This window comes from Corythoichthys intestinalis, chromosome 5 (genome assembly GCF_030265065.1).
Source record: "Corythoichthys intestinalis isolate RoL2023-P3 chromosome 5, ASM3026506v1, whole genome shotgun sequence".
NCBI classification, from domain to species: Eukaryota; Metazoa; Chordata; class Actinopteri; order Syngnathiformes; family Syngnathidae; genus Corythoichthys; species Corythoichthys intestinalis.
This window is the reverse complement of record NC_080399.1, coordinates 37,654,531-37,675,262: the sequence shown is the minus strand read 5'-3', so window position 1 is coordinate 37,675,262 and position 20,732 is coordinate 37,654,531. Positions and strand designations below refer to the sequence as shown.

The 20,732-nt window shown below is 41.4% G+C and overlaps 2 protein-coding genes across 5 annotated transcripts in view; one reads left to right on the top strand and one right to left on the bottom strand.

Annotated features, from left to right (window-relative positions):
• The window catches only part of lonp2 (lon peptidase 2, peroxisomal), a 74,463-nt gene that overhangs the window by 16,191 nt on the left and 37,540 nt on the right, over positions 1 to 20,732 (top strand). For all 4 annotated transcript variants that reach the window (XM_057835934.1, XM_057835933.1, XM_057835935.1 and 1 more), the window contains 4 exons: positions 82 to 200; positions 282 to 421; positions 4,241 to 4,382; positions 4,719 to 4,869. In XM_057835934.1, the coding sequence (XP_057691917.1) occupies positions 82 to 200; positions 282 to 421; positions 4,241 to 4,382; positions 4,719 to 4,869 (552 nt within the window). The remainder of the gene's footprint in view (positions 1 to 81; positions 201 to 281; positions 422 to 4,240; positions 4,383 to 4,718; positions 4,870 to 20,732) is intronic.
• The window catches only part of LOC130915825 (uncharacterized), a 61,391-nt gene that overhangs the window by 38,261 nt on the left and 2,398 nt on the right, over positions 1 to 20,732 (bottom strand). The gene's annotated exons all lie outside the window — the stretch shown is intronic.

Genomic DNA, 20,732 nt, shown 5'->3' with positions numbered 1-20,732 from the left:
GACGACTCTCGCTGTTGACGGCAATCACTTTTTCAGTCAATAAATGTGAAACCTTCCCATGCAACCCCACAAACTCTATAGACAGCTTGGATATCCAAGCTGCCCGGACATTGTTGGATAATGATCACTACGCGATGGAAAAGCTGAAGCGACGTGTGTTGGAGTACCTGGCTGTTAGGCAGCTGAAAGATTCACTGAAGGTGCTCAAAGTTTCATACATGAATTTATACAAAAGGTCTGTTTTGCTAATAAAATCAGCAAAACTTTGGATGTGTGGATAGGACCCGATCCTGTGCTTCGTGGGACCACCGGGAGTCGGTAAAACAAGTGTGGGGCGCTCTATCGCCAAGTGTCTGCGCAGAGAGTTCCACTGCATTGCTCTCGCCGGTGTATGTGATCAGTCGGACATCCGAGGGCACAGGTATCGTGGACCTCGCCCCAGCTAACATTTAGATAAGTGCCAAATGAGTTTTTCCGTTATATACGTTTTTTTCCCTGTTTGAAGCAGTTCTTGCTGTGAATCCCAAATTTGTAGACAAGGTGAATGAGACAAAATGGGCAGCAAAAGTTAACAATGCATCATTTTTTTACGCACCCGAAAGGCTGAAAATCAAGTAATTTAGAGGCTTCAAGGCACATAAATTTTGTGACACTTAGCTATGGTCTGCGAAAGAACAAAAATGATATAATCAAACGTTTTTATCTTAGTGTAAAAATGGAGTCCATTGTTTCTTTTGGTTGATTACCCACTACGTAATGGGCTGCTATCGGGCATAAAAGGAGCAAAGCGCCATTGACGATCCACCCTACTTTGAAGCATTCTTGAGCAAAAAGTCTAGATATATGGGAAGCAGTTCACAAATCAATAGCAACTCTGGGTGGCAATTCTGATGATTTGCAAAGAAATTCAAGCAGAAACTTCCAAAACACACAAGGTAACTAAGGCTAGGTTCATACCGTAGGTCTTAATTAGGCTTGCCACCCGTCCCTTGAAATACGGAATCGTTCCGTAATTGGGAATTAAAAGTTGCATTCTGTATTGAACCAATACGGAACGCAGTTTATTCCGTATTTAACAATTGTTCCATGGGTCGACCTAGCGCGACCCGCGGCTCTTGCGTGGCGGGCGGCGGTGCGGCCAGCCCATGCATGTCTGTCACACACAAACACACACCTGCGCTCATGAGTGACCACTGAGCCAACAGTAATGAACAAAAAGGGCAGGAGATACTAAAGACAGCAAGATAGTTATCTGCCTGCCCGCTGCTGTCTGCCCTGCACTGCGCTCCACTTCCGGGTTCGTTGCCGAGTTACCTCGCTCTCTCTGCTCAGTGCACTGCCCGCGCGTTTTCAAAACTAACATGTCTCTTCAACATTAGAAGTTCAGGACACCCCACGTCATCCTCAAAAGGGGAAACATCTCCAAAAAATAGACTGGAGTGGCTCGATAGAGTCACTGATGATGATTATAACGCGAACTGCAAGGCAGGCAGGAAAGTTTTTGCAGTGTCTCACGGAAGTGTAAAACAGCATGCTGTAGGGGACCTCCACAAATATAAGATCCCAGCAGAGCCTTCGTCACAATTCTTTGTACCTGAAACATCCCCTGAGCTTGATTTGGTATGTTATTATGCTCTTGTATATGTATAACGTATAGGCTATATTTATATTTACCTTCATACATCTTGCATTGATAGGAGCATAGCTAGGCTATTTCAGTTGCTACTATGGTTGATTATTTTTAGGAATTTTGATTTTTTTTTTTTTTTTTTTGAAACATGCATTATCAGTCAATATGAAATGAATTTATGTACCCAAAAAGAACATGTTATTTTGTTACGCTAACTAATGCTACTTATTTGGAATTATTCCTAATAGATTAACAGCAAATAAACACTGAATAAATAGTCCGACTGTAAATATATGCTATCTGTAGATTGATTAATAGTGAATTTGACATCATCCTACTCCTACCCTCTAAATTACTGCAGCTGAGGTGACACAGGTATACCACACAGTAAAACGTAGCCAGCCAGAGCTACAATAGTGCTGACTGGACACAGGCTCAATCAGAAGATTTTTATGTGATTTCAAAATGGTGAAGAAAATGGCTTTGGGGAGAACAAGCAAGAGACACTGTTGAAACAAGTCCTGGGTCCTAAGGCAGTGGGTGATGTGCTCAAGATCTTAGTGTCACCCATCCCATTCTCCATACAGACCGATGCCTCGAATAAATTGAACAGGAAGATGTTCCCCTTGCTGTCCAGTACTTCAGTCCAGAGTCTGGGTTCACCAACAAAATGCTGGACTTCATAGAGAATGCAGACGAGTCAGCTGCTGGAATTGTAGCTATCCTGGAACATTCCCTTAAGAAATTTGGCTTGTCAATGCATCACGTGACCGAATTCAGTGCCGACAACACAAATGTCAATTACGATATTCACAACTTCGTTTTCACTAACCTGCAAAAAAAAAAAAAAAAAAAAAAACAATCTGCAGCAAGGAAACTGCCATGCCCACAAAGTGCACAATACAGTTTTCTCATCTAAAAAATTTCTAATCTCATCTAAATTTCTAAAAATGCATTTCTATGCATTTTAGGAGTTTTGGGGATGCCCCTTTTTTTCGCCCGTAAGGCTTATTTCTATTTCTGAAAGGTGGCAACCCTAGTCTTAATGCACAAATCTGATTTTTTTGTCATATCTTTTTTGGGCGTGCCCCTTCAGACTCCCTTTGTCAATTGAGCCTGTTCAAGTATCACGCATATGCACTAAATCGCAGTTTGAATGCGCTGAGCAAACTGACCCGCATGCGCAGGAGCATAAAAAAATGACTACACATGACGCACACAGATCCAGACAGACTCCCGCCGTGTACGCAATCTTAAAATATTGCTCATTTGGAGCAGAGAGAAACCCAAGCATTCTCAGGCTTATCCTCAATTTTTTTTCTTTTATGACTGTTGTCAAGCCCGCCCTTTCCCCAAAAGCTGCGTTCAAGCTAGACGCTAATGCACAGCTACACCTCTACCGTAGCGCCCTGTCTCTCGCTCTTTGCTGACGTAATTGCTGCATGAATTCCGATTTGGGGGACTTAACAGTTTAGACCGCAGCCACATTCTGGAAAAATTTGGCCCAGATCGGATTTTAACCACATACGAAAGTGACCTAGATCGGATTTAAAATGATCCACTTTTATTCAACTTTTCCCGTTCAGACCGTCAAGTTAATGCCTCACTTGAGTCGGAACAACACGAAAAAATTGGATTCCTGCAGTAAGACCTGTGGTATGAACCTAGCCTAATTGGCCGCAATAAACAACCAATCCTTTTCAACTGTGAGATGCCTTTGATCATTGCCATCTTCTACCAATTGAAATGGATTAGAAGTTGATTGCCGTCAATGGAAGCCAGTAAGTTATGATTAAAACATCACCACAGAAACTTTCACCGAAAGGTAATCATTCACTGGCAAACCTCCCGGTTCAAATTGATCAGATGTCTTGTCATTATCAATGGCAGACAGTGAGTTACAAATATACTGTTACCTCAGAAACCGTCACTTCCATTGAAACACGACCATTAACTGTCAGACCTTTCATCTATAGCCTTCAAAGGCAGCAAATTACTTAAATGGATTCAAAAATTGTACGCTTTTATCAAATATTTTTTATTTGATCAAATGTTGCCTCCTATTGCTCCAAATTCAACAAGCAGGATAGGACACTTGTGCCTAAGAAAAAGCCCAAGTCATGGATTTCAAGTAGTCTCTGTGTGCTTTCTATTGACACGTTATGTATGCAAAGACATGCCTTTTGGCGTTTTTGACCTCCGTGTCAGTAGGGTTAGATTTAATCATAGCAGTCTGTTCATTGTAATGTCATTGTAATGAAGTTCATATGTTCATAGGGTGTATTGAATATTTGAAGTTGTTTTAAAAAAATAATTAAAAAAGAAAAACACCAAAATTAACATTTGTTATGCATCGGTCTACAATTTTCCTTTGTTGTGGTTGATCTGGTTTGTGTAATCAAAATTTCCCCTGAAGGGGGTATTAAAATTGTTGCAAGACAAATGGTTGAACAGTACTCCATGATGACAACAAAAGGATGGAAAGTGTGATTCGTGACTTGATTTCTGATTGATTGCAGGTTGATTAAGGTTTTATTACAGGCTCTACCATTTCTCAATTTTTTTTGTTTCCTGAAGCAGTTTCCTAAATAATAATGACTATGCCTCCAGACGTACTTATGTAGGCAGCATGCCGGGCCGCATCATCAATGGTTTGAAGACGGTGGCCGTTAATAATCCAGTTTTCCTTCTGGACGAAGTGGACAAACTGGGGATGAGCTGGCAAGGAGATCCTGCAGCTGCACTGCTCGAGGTCAGCTGTTCTCATCATACAGCCCTTATACTTGTGCCAGATTTCTCACTGCAAATTAAAACCGCAGGAATAACATCATACAACAGTTCCATCCCCACGTTGTATAATCGTACTCATATGCGAAACACATATCGCTGAACTCTCAGGACTCTTTCCAAACTGAACAAAAGCAACAGGGAGAACGTTATAATTTGGGGCTCCCTGCTCGGGTAGCGCTCTCCAGCCCTCAGATGAAAGATTACAGGGAATGATTCATCTTCTCTTGAAAGACTTCATCATCAGTGTTTGATTTCCTTTTTGGCCTTCATCAGCTGACGCTAGACGTTGCTCTCTTAGGTGCTTGACCCGGAGCAGAACCACAGCTTCACAGACCATTATCTCAACGTGACGTTTGACCTCTCTCAAGTGCTCTTCATCGCTACTGCCAACACCACCGCCACCATCCCGACCGCCCTGCTGGACAGGATGGAGGTGGTGTGGGTGCCCGGTAAGCTCTTACCCAGTAAACACGTTCCATTAAGTAACGACTTCTCAGTCTTGGCAGCGGGGGCGGAACTAATGTCCAGCATCCAACATCTGTACACATTTATTCAATGAAAACATTAAACGAACATATGTCGCACATGTGTCAAAATTTGCTACAGCAGTTGCAATTCCCACACACAATGCTGAACGTTTAGTTTCCATACAATAAATTGACAGATAATTGTCATCTAACACAAAAGCACACTTTGTTACAACTCACCGCATTCTCTTTTGATTATGCTAGACCTGTACTACGAAGCCGGTTTTCTGGCTTATCAGTGTAACTTCGTGTTACAACTCACCGCATTCTCTTTTGATTATGCTAGACCTGTACTACGAAGCCGGTTTTCTGGCTTATCAGTGTAACTTCGAGAGTCACTTCATCACGTGCAGCCTAACTTCCCGGCTAACCGGGCCTACAAAAGGTGGATATGATGAAACCGGAGAATGTTGCGATGGCAACAAATGCCACATGTCAAACCTGGTCGTCTCAGAGTTATATCTTGCTATACCCCAGGTTTCTGATTAACCATGCCCTATTTAAACAGCACTCCTCCGCGGACGTGTCCTCTTGACAATGACGGCGTACCTCAATGACCCGTACGACATTGGCGTGGGGATTGTGAGGGGCTCTCTTCGGAGGGCACGAGTATTTAGAGACCGCCAGAATCCGCTGGCATACCCGGACGATATTCTCCATGAAAGATATTGATTTTCAGCTGAGGGAATTCGTTACCTGTGCCAGCTGATCGAGGCGGACGTCTCTAATGTAACCCGCCGAAGTCAGGCCCTCACAATGGAGCAGAATGTGTGCCTGTCCTTGCGATATTTCGCCAGCGGACAATATATGTATTCCATCGGTGATGCTAAATATCCGAGTTAGAACAACGTATGCTGTGTGATTCGGAAATATATGTAGACTATTTAAACATTGAGAAAACATGCGTTTTTTTTCCTGCCAACTCGAAGAGATTAAAATGAATGTCAAATCCAAAATGTTTATTGAATATGCATCTTACAGTCTTGTTTAACTGTGAGAATTTGTTACAAAAGACGGGCTTTAATTTGTTATCATTATGCACAGGCATCGTCACCAGTGTTGTCAGTAATGCGTTACTGTAATCTGATTACTTTCTTTTAGAGCAGGGCGGTAAACCGAAAATTTACCGTCACCGAAATTCTTAACGATGACCGACGTAATTTTGACCATGTCGGTAAATTCGGTAAATTAATAAAACAAGAAAATAGTCTTTTCATCCCGCTTTGATTCTGTGTTGTTCGTCTATGTTCATTCCCCTTTAAGAAAGCAGTGAATGTGCTTACGTAGGGAGTCACGTGATCATCAGGAAGCCAATCAAACAAAAGCCCGGTAAGCTAACGCTAGCAGCTAACGCTACAAGCAAAACGTGATGGAGTGTGGCTTAAGGGAGGTTCACCAAACTTTCAACCGACATTTAGTAGACTCTTGGTGGCATCCAGACGGGCTTTCACCCGCTGTCCTCCTTTGTTCTCACGATTTCCGGACATGGTGCTTTCAGTGCTTTCTACTGGTAGCCAGGCTAACGCTAGCTAGCGGCTAACGCTACAAATGAACGTTATGGAGTCGGATAGAGGCTCTAACCTTGTCGAAACGGCTGAACTTAATGAGTGGATTGGGCACGGACTGCATCTAGCAATTACTATGTGGCGTTATTTTGTATCTGTCTGTGTGTGTGATTCCTCTGATAGCTTTTGTGATGGTAAAGAATTCTGCATAAAGTACAATCCAACGGCGAAACTTATAATGACCGAGAAATGGCCCCAGCTATTTTTATTGTGCGTGCATTTATGAAAAAATGCACTGGGGGGGGAAAAAAACCCTTAAACCATAAAGTAAACACTTGTATTTAATAATTATATCACAGCAGCCATTAACAATAAGTTGTCTTTTTGAAGTGTACTGTTCAAGCTGCAAGTCATTTGTGTTACAATTACATGTTTGCACAGGCATATTGATTTTGACAGTGTACATTGTTCAAGTCATACACGCTGTTATAAATGTTCATACTTGAATTCTTATTGCTTACAATACATTTTTATTAGGGCTGTCAAACGATTAAAATTTTTAATCGAGTTAATTACAGCTTAAAAATTAATTAATCGTAATTAATCGCAATTCAAACCATCTATATAATATGCCATATTTTTCTCTAAATTATTGTTGGAATGGAAAGATAAGACGCAAGATGGATATATATTTTCAACATGCGGTACATAAGGACTGTATTTGTTTATTATAACAATAAATCAGTTCTAAATCAGTTATAGAAATTTTATATTAAAACCCCTCTTAATGTTTTCGTTTTAATAAAATTTGTTAAATTTTCAATCAAAAAATAAACTAGTAGCCTGCCATTGTTGATGGCAATAATTACTTACACTATAAAATCAGTCGCACCCAAACGCCAGCAGAGGGCAGCAAAACTCCGCAAAACACAATTAACAGGTGGGCCTTTCACTCTAGTGACATTTAAATATGTCTGAGCTGGGCAAGTGCGTTAATTGCGTCAAATATTTTAACGTGATTAATTTAAAAAATTAATTAACGCCAGTTAACGCGATAATTTTGACAGCCCTAATTTTTATAAATTTAATGTTTAGACTGCATGTACAATTGTTAAATACAGTATATCAAATTGAATGCTGGTAAATAAATCAACAAGAAATAGTTAATCTGTATTTCATGCATTGATTCAGATTTTCAAATTATATAACAGTCCGCTTGGGCGAATTTATCGTCATTTATCGTTATCGAGATAAATTTGCTCAATTTACCGTGATACATGTTTAAGGCCATATCGCCCAGCCCTACTTTCTTTCAGTAACGAGCAATCTAACGCGTTCATTTTTCCAAGCCAGTAATCTGATTAAAGTTAGTTTCCTCAGTGCCTGTGTGTTGCTATTTTGTTGTTGCCTCATACGGTATGTAGAATGAAGAATACTGTAGTCATGTACGAAGAGCATTTGAATAGAAAATACTGCTCTTGAGTTTGGGAGTGACATCACATCTCACGTTTTCTCATCGGAAAAAAACGGTCACATGTATTACCATGCTGTGTGCGTGCCGTCTGCCTGGTAGCCAGGTAGCCTGGCTACCTATCAGGATGCTAACAATAAAGGAGCCGGAGATACACAACAAATAGCTGCATTTGCTTACTGGAGATACAGCCATTACTTCGCATATCGGTCCAGTAAAGATGACAAAAATATCTCAGTGCGTTGCAAATTCTGCGCTGGCTCAGAAAGACTGTCGACCGCTAAAAACTCGACATCCAATTCAACAAGGAAGCACTTGGCATTACAGCACAACGCGAAAAAACTCTAAACAAAGCCGACAGGTAAAGAGACAGCCAGCAATTCTACAGTTTGTAACCAGCCTTTATAATATGTGTATTTATGTACATTTTAACCAGCCTTCATGTGTATTCATGTACATTTTATAGTTAGTTTGTAATCATTGGGGGAGTTTTACATTTGTGGGACTGGGGGAAAAGCATGTTGAAGACTGAAACAAAAGTCAAAAGTTTGGACACACTTATTAATTTTTGCATTTTATGTATTTTCACTACTGTTGTAAATTCTCACTGAAGACATCAAAACTATGAACAAATATATGGAATGGCAAAAAAAGTGAAATAACTGAAAACAGGTTTTGTATTCTACATTCTTCAAAGTATCCACCTTTGAGGTGTCTCCAAACTTTTGGCCAATACTGTATATACACATCTTGACACTGTTCGAGTTATTAGTATTCATTATGTTGTTTGTTTTATTGCTTTAAATGGTAAATGGTGTTATACTTATATAGCGCTTTTACAACTTTTATAGTCAACATTTTAACGGCTAGGTCTTTATTTCGAAGGGGAAGTTGAGAATTTCTCACAATAGGCTTAATCTTGAAGTTAGCGGGGGTTTAATTAGTCGTTGGAGTTGATTTCAACAAATTTCGTGCAGTTTGTCAGTTATTTGTTAGTTTTAGGGCGAGTCAATGGTGGTTGAAATCAACTCCATCGACTAATGAAACCCCCGCTAACTCAAAGATTAAGCCTTTTGTGAAAAATTCTGAACTTCCCCTTTGAAATAAAGACCTAGCCGCAATGACATTTTTCTGTTATTTTTATGGTTTAGGCAGCAAAAGGAGAAAAATTGGTAAAAAGTAACTGATAAGTTACTTTTAAAGTAACTTAGTTACTTTGATAATAAAGTAATTAGTAAAGTAACTAGATTACTTTTTTGAGGTGTAATCAGTAATAAATTACTTTTTTAAGTAATCCGTGACAACACTGATCGTCACAAATGTGACCACACAAAACGAAACCGAGAATCGCATTCCCCCATTTCCTTCTTTTCCTGAGTCCTCACAAATATAACATCAAATTCCGGGGGGGGTTTCGGGCTCGGGCCTGCAAATAAAGTTAATTGATTGGTCTTGGGCGGGGTCGGGCTGGATTTCTTAGGCCCGATCTAACCTCTACTCTGAAGATGTTCAAAGGACATACATACTCATACAGTCAAAGGGACTAAACATACAATCATCCTGCTTCATGTGGTGATGCACATACGATAAATTATTTCTTACAGTTAATGTACTAAATCTTATTTTATTGTGCTGACAGCAGGCTTTATTTCTTTTCATGGACGTAACTAAACTGGCATAGTGACACATTCACACAATCTGTAATTCGCTGCCAACAGACCGGTCGCGCTCTACTCGCTGAAGTGGTGTTGGATTTCGCGGGGAGGATGGATTTAAATTCTTCATAACTCCGTGTTGCTCCTCTGGGGTTCAGAGGGCAAATTAGGTGAACCAATTGGGCTTGTAGTGTGACTATCTGTGATGACAGAGTAGAGGACACAAGTTGAGCTACGAGCCTTTTTTACTCCACAACAAAAGAAAAGTAATTTCTTCGACTGTGGCGCCTCCACTCTTCCCTGTCAGAGCGCAACATGCGCCATCCGCAGGCCAAAGTAGGAATTACATTTAACTCAAAAGAGCTCATGTTAGAATCAATTAAAATATTTCAAAGTTAAATAATTTAACACGAAGAAAGAAAGAAAAAACAGTTATGGGGGTGTTTAATTTTCTTTTTAAATTTCCAAGCCTCTACATCCGCGTAATTATCGCGTATTCCTCGTCTGTGAAATAAGGTGCCCGTGCCTTCGTCAAAAGGTTTGTTTGACTCTGGTGTCCGCCCCCTTTTATGTGAACGAGCAGTAACTCTGATTGGGTTAGCACAGGTTCAACAAATCAATCTCATATTCAGCGTCGTAGCACCGATTGACCCCAAACTAGGTAACAAGGTTTTGTCAACCCCGGTTTCCCGCTGGTACCCTGGGTTCTTCATGGGAGGTTGAACTCCGTTCGTAATATAGACCCTACCCACCGACGTCACAAAATCATGTGCTCGCTGTATGGTTCCGCCCACTTGTCCGTCATTTTGTGTCTGTATTATCAATGGTCTCAATTGATCGAGCAATTTATAATGCATTTCATGGAAGACCCATTGCTTTCGGATGCCGTAAACTCACTTGATGCGTTGCATAAAAGGCGTTATGTGGAAAAGCTTCAGTTTATCCATTCGCCAGATCCATATTTGATGCCTAAATCGATGTTTTTCGACCCGCTGTCTCCGCCGTATTTGCCTGACATCTGCTAGCTACCCTGATACGTACAACTATCTTGTCCACACAAAATCAGCCTATTCTCACGAAAGTTTGAAAAACTTTAAGAGCTTGGAGGCTTATAAATACTTCGTTGCTGGTTGGGTGAAACAGGTCCTCGTCCACGAAAATTCGGCAGGAATCTATCTTGTGCTTGGAAAGGTGAGTTACGAAATTTTCAATTCAAAATCTTTTGTTATTGCTAACATCCACTGTCAAGTCTAATGTATTTCATGTCGTTTGTCAATGGAGTTAGGGCTTTTAATGTTTATATGGTTTAGCGATAGCACTCTCACTACATACAGTGCTGCTCAAAAGTTTGTGAACCCCCTCAACATTTTGGAATTTTCTATTATTTCAACCTGATTTCCTAATCAATCAATCAGTAGTTTTTTTTTGTTTTTTTAACAGTTGTGTTGTCGAGACTAAATTAAAAAGAGTTTTCATCAACTGATGTAGGTGCAAAATTGAACTGTTTGGTCACAACCAAAACCGCCATGTCTGGCGAAAAGTCAACACTGCATACCACCAAAAGAACCTTCTCCCAACAGTGAAGCATGGAGGTAGGAATGTCAAGATCTGGGCTTGCTTTTCATCCTCAGGACCTGGACAACTCCACATAGTCCAGGGAATCATGAATTCTGAGGAATATTGTCAAATCCTAGAACATAACCTGACGCCATCTGTTTTGAAGTTAAAGCTTGGCAGAAGGTGGATCATGCAACATGATAATGATCCAAAGCATTCCAGCAATACAACCAAGGAATGGCTGAAAAAGAAGAAGATTCGTGTTCTGGACTGGCCCAGTCAAAGTCCTGACCTAAATCCCATTGAAATGCTGTGGCGGGACCTGAAGCGAGCAGTTCATGCCAGACGCCCATCAAACCTCTCTCAACTGACTGCGTTCTGCAAGGAAGAATGGGCAAAAATCCCCCAAAGTAGATGTGAGAGGCTGATTAGTCACTACAGAAACCGTTTGGTTGAGGTAATCTCTGCAAAAGGAGGCGCAATATCCTATTAACTGAAGGGGTTCACATACTTTTGCACACATGATATCTGAGTTTTTCTTAAATCAACCACTTTTGTTAAATAAAGAATGACAATATAACTATTTCTTTTGTTTCAGTCCATTATTTGGAATGTCAGTATTGTGGATTTGGGTATAACTTAACATTTAATAAGGTTATTTTAGTTTTTTTTACAAAAAATCTGACCATCGCTGTGGGGTTCACAAACTTTCGAGCAGCACTGTACATACGTGTATGTTGTCGGCGATTAGCCTAGCAATGATCTTAATTGTGGTTGTCAGCCCAAAACCATCTAAATATATATTAAATGCATCTTACCAGATATAAAATGACTACTACATAATCTGTGGTAATCGTTTGGAGCCCAGTTTTCTCGTCGAATTGCAGCAGCCCATCTCGCTCTCTTCTCTCCGGGTCTCTCGGAATCCGGTAGAACTTCAAGTGTCTCCGTCTTCTCCGTCTATCTTCTCTGTTATTGCAACCGACCGCCACACACACCTTCACCATTTTGATTATTAATGTTAACGAGCAGAAAAACACGTCGTAAATAAGGAGGAATGTACGGAGCCGTAACAGGGAAACATGATGTGTTGACGGACAATTGGGCGGCACCAGTCAGGAGGAAGGAGTTGTGACGTCATGTGGGTAGGGTCTATAGGCCACAGGGTTCCTCAATTACAAATCTTGAAGGTCCACAATTGTTTTTGTCATACAAGCAGGAGCCTATTAATTTCAATGAAGTACAAGGCAGGTCGAAGGTGGTAAAGGTGGTTTTGTTTTGACCAAACTAAATTTCAATGCACATTCTGATTAAATGAAAATAAATTAACAAAAAATTTTCTTGACTTAAAATAAAAATACAAAAAACATGCAAGTACAATGTTTACTCATGGACACTAAATAATTGACAAGATCTGTCATTAAAGAGCATACGACACGAGAAAAAAAGTCTTAAATGGCATTATTATGTGAATTAGAATCATATTTTGAGACGATTCGACTATATACAACAATTTAGCAAAGCACAGATGACGGGAAATTAGTCTTCTAATCTGCCGGTTAGCCACGCCTACCATTATAGGGCTTTAGCGTCCCCAACAGGTGGATGACGTCAGCGGTAGACTGGGCTCATCGGTTTTACTTTTCAGCCCATTGAGGGGGAATTATTCAGAACGAGGAAAACGCGAGGAAGAGAGCCGCAAAATGTCATTGTTTCAGTCTCTCTACTCCAATATTTTTACAGGATATTCTTTTTATCCAAGTATTTTTCCCCAATAGCTATATAAATGGCTTGAGAAGGACCAGTCAGCCCGTCAAGGGGGAACTATTCACAACGAGGAAAACGCGACGAAGAGAGCGGCAAAATGTCATTGTTTCTGTCTCTTTACTTCAATATTTTTACAGGATATTCTTTTTATCCAAGTATTTCCCCAGTTGCTAAATAAATGGCATGGTCATGACAAATAACAGTCTTGTGCTGAATGGAATATGAAATGGCTCCCTTTTCTAAAACACATGTTAATAATCTCGGAGTGATATTCGATTGCAGGCTCAACTTTGAAAAACAGATTAGTTCCGTTGTAAGAGCAAGTTTTTTCCAGCTCCGTCTCTTGGCCAAAGTGAAGCCTTTTCTTACTCGCCACGACCTGGAAAAAGCAATTCACGCTTTTATAAGCTCGAGGCTGGATTACTGCAACGCACTTTATGTTGGTCTTCCCAAGTCCTCAGTTTCTCGTCTCCAACTTGTTCAAAATGCTGCTGCTCGATTTTTAACAGATACACCTAGACGTGAACATATTACCCCCGTGCTATCATCGCTCCACTGGCTTCCAGTCCATTTTAGAATTGATTTTAAACTTTTACTGTTTGTTTTTAATTCTATTAATGGCCAGGCTCCTTCTTACTTATTAGAAATTTTAACCATCCGTAACTCTGGCAGGACTCTTCGCTCTACCGGCCAACTTCATTTGCAAGTCCCAAGGTCCAAACTCAAACAGTGGGGAGACCGATCTTTTGCGGTTGCTGCACCCAGGTTATGGAATAGTCTTCCCCCGGAGATCCGCACCACTACAAATTTGGGCCTTTTTAAATCTCGTTTAAAGACACACCTTTTTAGACTCGCCTTTCCCCAAGATTAATTTAGCCTGGTTTTATTTCCTTAGGGTTTTTAATGTTTTCGGATTTTATCTGTTTTATTGTTTTGTTTGCTGTCTGACTAATCGTGATGCGATGTTTCGTTTCTTTTTTTCTTTCTTTTCTTCCTAATGTCATTGTATAATACTTTCCTGCCTTTTATTTACTATGTGCCATGTTTGTCTTTGTTGTAAAGCACTTTGGGGACCTTTCGGGTTTTGTAAAGGGCTATATAAATAAATTTGATTTGATTTTGATTTTGATTTGAAATAATAAAAATGCATTTATTCATTCATTTATTCATACTGTCGACTTCACCTTTACTGTCGCACCTCCCGAACGATATTTTATGACACCTAAATCGGACATATGTCATTTCCCTTCCCCGGCTTCGGAGAACGTAAACAAACCAGAAGGCGTGACAGCTAGCCGACATGCTAGCCTGAACCGAGTGATGTTTCAAAGTCTTTGAAGCGGAAAATCACACATAACTAGCCTGGATTATTTGACATGACGACCCGGTTGTCAATTGTCTTCGTGGATCGGCAAACCGCCCGGCGGAGAGCAATTTACAGTTCGTTCCACGGAGGAGGGTGGCTGGAGTTGTTGTGCAGCTAACGTGCTGCTGCTAATGAGCATTAGGAGAGCTTTTTACATGCCTATCAATGATCAAACGTAAGTAGTCCTTTATTAAAGGAAGTTTGTAGTGTTTACTTTGTAATCGCTGTATTCGTATTTGACATAATACAAAACAAGATGTTTACTCACTTCCTCGTAAGTCCAATGGTCCCACAGTAAATATCCACGGTGAATGGGAACCTTTTGAAACTCCAAAAAGGCGCATACGCCTCTTCCTCATACAGAATGATTTTTCTGCAGCCGTTTGGCTGGCGTGATGCGAAAAATAAACGTATTAATCCGCAAAATCAGCCGAATCCTTCGTCCTCATACACAACAGTACACTGTAGCGTGAAGAGGACGTCTTCTACCGTACACGTCACAGCGCCCTCCTCCTCAATGCAAGACCGAAGCCGGAAGTCACTCATTTTCATGGCGCGGGATTAAAAAAACTAAATAAAAATAGCGATCGCTTCCACACACATCCAAGCGGTCCATATCATTCAGGGGCATAAAATACCGCGTGTATTATGAAATAAACATGCTTTTTCGTGTCACAGGCACTTTAAGGTGCTAACAATAACAATTGACAGTACATTTTGTAACTGTAAAACACTGCTGGACAAAAAAGAAAATGTGCAAGTAGTACAGTACATGTTCACATGTACAGAACATAAATGACAAGCTCTGTCATTAATGTGCAAACATAATAATTATTGACAGTAACTTTAACTGTAAAACAGCTCCTCCGGCGGGATTCCAAGGCGTTCCCAGGCCAGCCTATAGACATAGTCTCTCCAGCATGTCCTGGGTCTTCCCCAGGGCCTCCCGCCGGTGGGACATGCTCGGAACACCTCTCCAGGAAGGCGTCCAGGAGGCATCCTAACCAGATGCCCGAGCCACCTCAGGTGGCTCCTCTCAACGCGGAGGAGTAGCGGCTCGATGCAGAGTCCCTTCTGGATGACCGAGCTTCTTACCCTAGAGCCCGGACACCCTGCGGAGAAAACTAATTTCGGCCACTTGTATCCGGGATCTTGTTCTTTCGGTCACGACCCACAGCTCGTGACCATGGGTGAGGGTAGGAACGTAGATCGACTGGTAAATCGAGAGCTTCCGCCTTTCGGCTCAGCTCCTTCTTCACCACTACGGACCGGTGCAGAGTCCACATTACTGCAGACGCTAGACCGATCCGCCTGTCGATCTCCTGCTCCCTCCTACCCTCACTCGTGAACAAGACCCCAAGGTACTTGAACTCCTCCACTTGGGGCAGGATCTCATCCCCGACCCGGAGAGGGCACTCCACCTTTTCCAACTGAGCACCGTCTCGGATTTGGAGGTGCTCATCTTCATCCCAACCGCTTCACACTCAGCTGCGAACCGCTCCAGTGAGAGTTGGAGGTCATTGCCTGATGAAGCCAAAAGCACCACATCATCTGCAAAAAGCAGAGATGCAATGCTGAGGTCACCAAACCGGAACCCCTCAACGCTTCGGCTGTGCCTAGAAATTCTGTCCATAAAAATTATGAACAGAATCGGTGAAGTCAGTCACACTCATTTATTATTTCTCCATCAGAGAATGGTTTCTTATGTTTGGCCAACACCCACGACGCTCTGAGTGAGCACTCCGTTGCAATTTGTTGTTTTTTCATAGATTTAACAATAACATTGCTTGACTCTTGATAAGACCGCTTCAACCAGTTAATTTCTTTCCTTCTCAATTCTGATTTAGGAGGAAACTTATCTTCGAAAGAGCTGTGCTCTTTAACATAATGGCGTTTCACATTTTCACTTTTTATCAGTGCAACTGTCTTAAAGCATATTAAGCACACAGGTTTGGTACTTGCAATTGGTAAAATGGACGCATGTTTGCCAGTCCATTCCTCATTGGAACGGCGATTTTTGTTGTCGACTTTTCTTCCCTTGGTCAACTTTGAGCATGGCATTTAGTTAGATTTGGTTTTCTACTGGTGGCATGTAAACAAACAGATTAGAAAGTGCCGGGTGCGACTCATGTTTCTCATTGCTGCTGTCCGTCTACTCTAGCTAGCAGCATGCAGGCTCTCTCAGCCAATCAGTGCATCCATGCAGGCTCTCTCAGCCAATCAGCGCCTCGTTGTCATAAAGATGACAACAGAAGTGGGAACATGATCTATATTTGACTAAAAATGAAACAGAATTTAGCGATAAAATAGTAGCGCATAGCGATAGCTCACCGATTGATACAAATAACATGTTAAAAAAAAGGTTGTTTTTTATTGTTTTATTTTTTTGAAAAGTGTCATTTGCGCTGGGTCAGCAGAGAGGAGTGCCGCGGTCTGGTAATTGAGGATGCCGGTGCTAGATTGTGCAATATAGTGGCTGTTTCGCGATCTTTCAATCTATCAACAAAAGTTGAAGTCATTTCCTTTACTCGTGACCTGGAGCATCCAATTTAACAGACACTCATTAACCTTGTAGCTCACTGGTGTCAAACCATATCTAACCCGCCACATCATTTTGTGTGGTCCGTGAAAGGAAATCATGAATCGATGTCAGTTTTCACAAAAAATAAGATTTAATTAAAATTTCCATTCGTCCTCATTAAGAGATCAAATCAAATCAGAGAATATTTGCTGATATTTTCCCTATTTTTTTTTTGTAAATAAATATTTTGACTAAATTTGAAAAGTAAAATAAGAATATGTAATTTTTTCCTTTGTTTTACAATAGACATTTTTTTAAAATAGAAAATTCACTCTATCCCCTTATCTTTGTTTTGTTATTAAAAAATGCGAATAGAAAATAAGATAACCATAACTATGATGTAGCCCACAAAAAAAACAGGTTTGACACCTCTGTTGTAGCTCTATTTAGAAGGCATATGGAGGTCAGAGTTCTGCTTTTTGTGAAAGATAATACAATAACGTTGTGTAAACTGATACTTGACCTTCACACCTTCTAAACTTTGCCTTTTTGTTTCACATTAACATACAGAATTTGACCGCAACATCACGCCCACAAATCAGAAAACTCTGTCACCAACCATAGAGTTGCATAGGAATACATCCCTATGTGGTCGTGACTTAAAACATCTTTTTTCAACTTTAAAAGTGCAAAAACCTGATAGTTTAACGCTGTGAGTGGGTTACCTGTGATTCCGACACCAGATACCCTGAAGTATTGGGGGGAGGAATTTTTTTGTGCCTTTTTCTTAGCCTAAAAGAAAGCTCACCAAATGCAAGCTATTGATAACCACATAAACAACTGAATGTCAAGACAGTCACCAAGGACACTTATGCTTGCTCAAAGTTAAGTCTTCTGCCCTCAGTTGAGCGTATGGCTACTCGACTTCGGCAGCGAGCTAAACCATCAAAGAACAATGGAGGCCCAAACTCCTTCCTCTCATTTATTTCTTTGTGTGAACGTGTTTGCGTGTGTGTGGTAAAACTGAAACATACATAAAACACAAATGTCATACACAAAATAAAGCTTCTATACAATAACACGTTTATGTAAATAACAGAAAACTGGCTCCATTATGAGCAAATGAAATGAAGTGGCTACTTTAGTTTAGCACAAAAACGTGTGGGTTTGCGCCAGACACACAACAACAAAACAACCGAATAGACACACCAAAATTACATCTAACCCATTGTTAAAACGTACAAACTTACAGATTTTGTTTTGTCAAGGGTTCCCAACGATGTATGGTGCAGAGGAGGTGTGTAACATCTTAACACCTCAAGGCCTCTTTTCCAACTGAAACAAAAAGTTTTCTGCCTACTGCTTACAGCAAGTCGCCACTAGGGGAAGCCAAGCGCACACAGCAATACCAACGAAAAACTGCAAAGTCAGAGTTACAATAGCGACATCCTGTGGACGGATGAACAATGTACAATCTTAGAAAGAAATTAAACCCAAAAAGTAGTCAATATAAGTCCAGAGGACATAACACTCCCCGCCTGACATCTGCAAGATGTCAGCCCTTAACTAATGAACGATACAAAAACAATAACTCGTTTTACATGCTATCCTTGGACATCAAAAGCACAACTTCACGAATTGGGCGAATGTAAAACCTATGTTCACCATTTCGGAAAATCTTTACCTCAACTTTTCTGACATTACCGTCCTCACTTGGGAAAGATTTTGTGATCAGTCCGAGTGGCCAATTATTCCTATGTTCCAGAGACTCCCTCATTAAAACAACATCGCCCATTTGAATGTTTGGCTGTTTTATTTTCCACTTGCGACGAACCTGCAGGCCTGCTATGTATTCTTTCTGCCAACGACTCCAGAAAACATTAGCTAAGTACTGCACGCGCTTCCATTGGGCTTTGAATAGGTCACCGGTCTGAAACTGCCCTGGTGGAATCGGTGGTGTGCCAACCTTTTGCGTGAGTAGCATCGCAGGAGTAAGAATGACCGGGTTTTCGGGATCTGTAGAAACGGCTGTTAGCGGACGGGCATTTACAATTGCGGTGACTTCAGCTAACAATGTCTCGAGTACTTCATGTGTGAGCTTCCCATATGGATGTTGAAGGAGCATTGCATTGAGGATTTTTCGGGTGACTCCGATCATGCGTTCCCAGGAACCAGCCATATGGGATGCATGCGGAGGATTAAACTGCCATTTACACGCACTGTCTTTTAAGAATGTGCCTATTTTGTCATTGTGACAGCCTAGTTGGTCTATTTGGAGCTCTTTGCAGGCACTCACAAAATTTGTCCCACAATCAGATCTCAAGAGTGTGGCTCCACCTCGATGGCAAAGAAACGACGCAGTGCATTAATGAACGACGATGTGTCCATTGACTCAATCACTTCAATATGAATTGCACGCGTACTCATGCAGGTGAATATGACTGCCCATCTTTTAGCATCTGCATTAACCCCACGCGTTTTTCTCACTGTAACGGACCAGGGACCGAACACATCAAGCCCTACATTTGTGAAAGGAGGGTCCGTGGACAGCCTGCCCTCAGGAAGTTCAGCCATGATCTGTTCCGGTTGCCTGCCCCTTAATTTGCGGCATGTGATGCACTTGAAAATCACACTACTTACTGCTCTTTTTCCTCCCACAATCCAAAAGCCCCCTGTTCTGACTGCTCCCTCCGTGAAATGCCTTCCCTGGTGAAATAATTTTTCGTGAAAGTGTCCTTTCCAGGGATGAGTATGGGATTGGTTTCTTCTGTAGACAATTGTGCTTTCTTTAGTCGGCCTCCAACTCTAAGGAGCCCTTGCGTGTCAACAAATGGATTCAGTTTGCTGAGTGGACTTGAGTTTTTTAGAGCTGTGCCTTTTTCAATGCATCCAATATCTTCTGCGAAGACCTCTCTTTGAACGGTGCGAATGATCGTAGTCTTGGCTAGTTGCAGTGACTTTTCAGTTAAATGTTTGTTGCAGTTGTGCCAGCCACGACAGGAAACCTCAGAGTTGTTCTTGAATGATTGAGCTATATGTTGGAGTTTGGCAATAGCCTTTTGCAGCACCTTCCAACTTGAAAACCTTTCAAATCTGGTACTGTTAAACTGGTCTTTTGATAGGGTGGTAGTGCAAGTGGATACCTCTGGACGCAATTCACAGTCAGTCTCTGGGTCTATGAGATCGAAGGTTTGACTTCGAACTTGACTTTGGTCCGACCTGGAGAGGAAAGCTGGGCCTCTGAGCCAGGTGGAGCTGGAGAGCTGCTCAGCGGGCAACGTTCGTGTGGCATGGTCTGCCGGATTTAAGTGTGTGGGCCCGTAACGCCACTGGTGAGTTTGTGCAAAGCGCCTGATGCGTTCGACTCTGTTGTGCACATAAACATGAAAGCGTCTCTTGGTTTTTGAGATGTACCCAAGCACTACCTTTGAGTCTGTGTAAAGATTCACCTGATCGGCTGTGACATCCAGCTCCTCTAGAACCAACTCTGCTACTTCCACGGCCAGGACTGCTGCACAGAGTTCAAGTCGCGGTATGGTGATGTCTGGTTTAGGAGCTAATCGTGCTTTGCCGAGGAGGAATCCCACTTCGGTGTGTCCGTCCTCATTTGTGAGTTTAAGGTATGCTACAGCACCTACGGCTTTTGTGGAAGCATCACAAAAAATGTCAATCTCTATTCTTTGGGCTGCAGACAGCGGTATTGAAGTGTAAATTCTGGGAATTTCAAGATGTTGTAGGTGTTGGAGAGAACTTTTCCACTTTTGCCACTGTTCTAATTTGTCTTTTGGCAGTTCAGTGTCCCACTCTGAAACGTTTGTGGAAATGTCTCTTAGTATGGCTCTACCCCCTACGATGACTGGAATAGCAAAACCAAGTGGGTCGAACACACTGTTGATAACTGACAGAACTCCCCTTTTTGTGAATGGCCTTTCATTTACTCTTA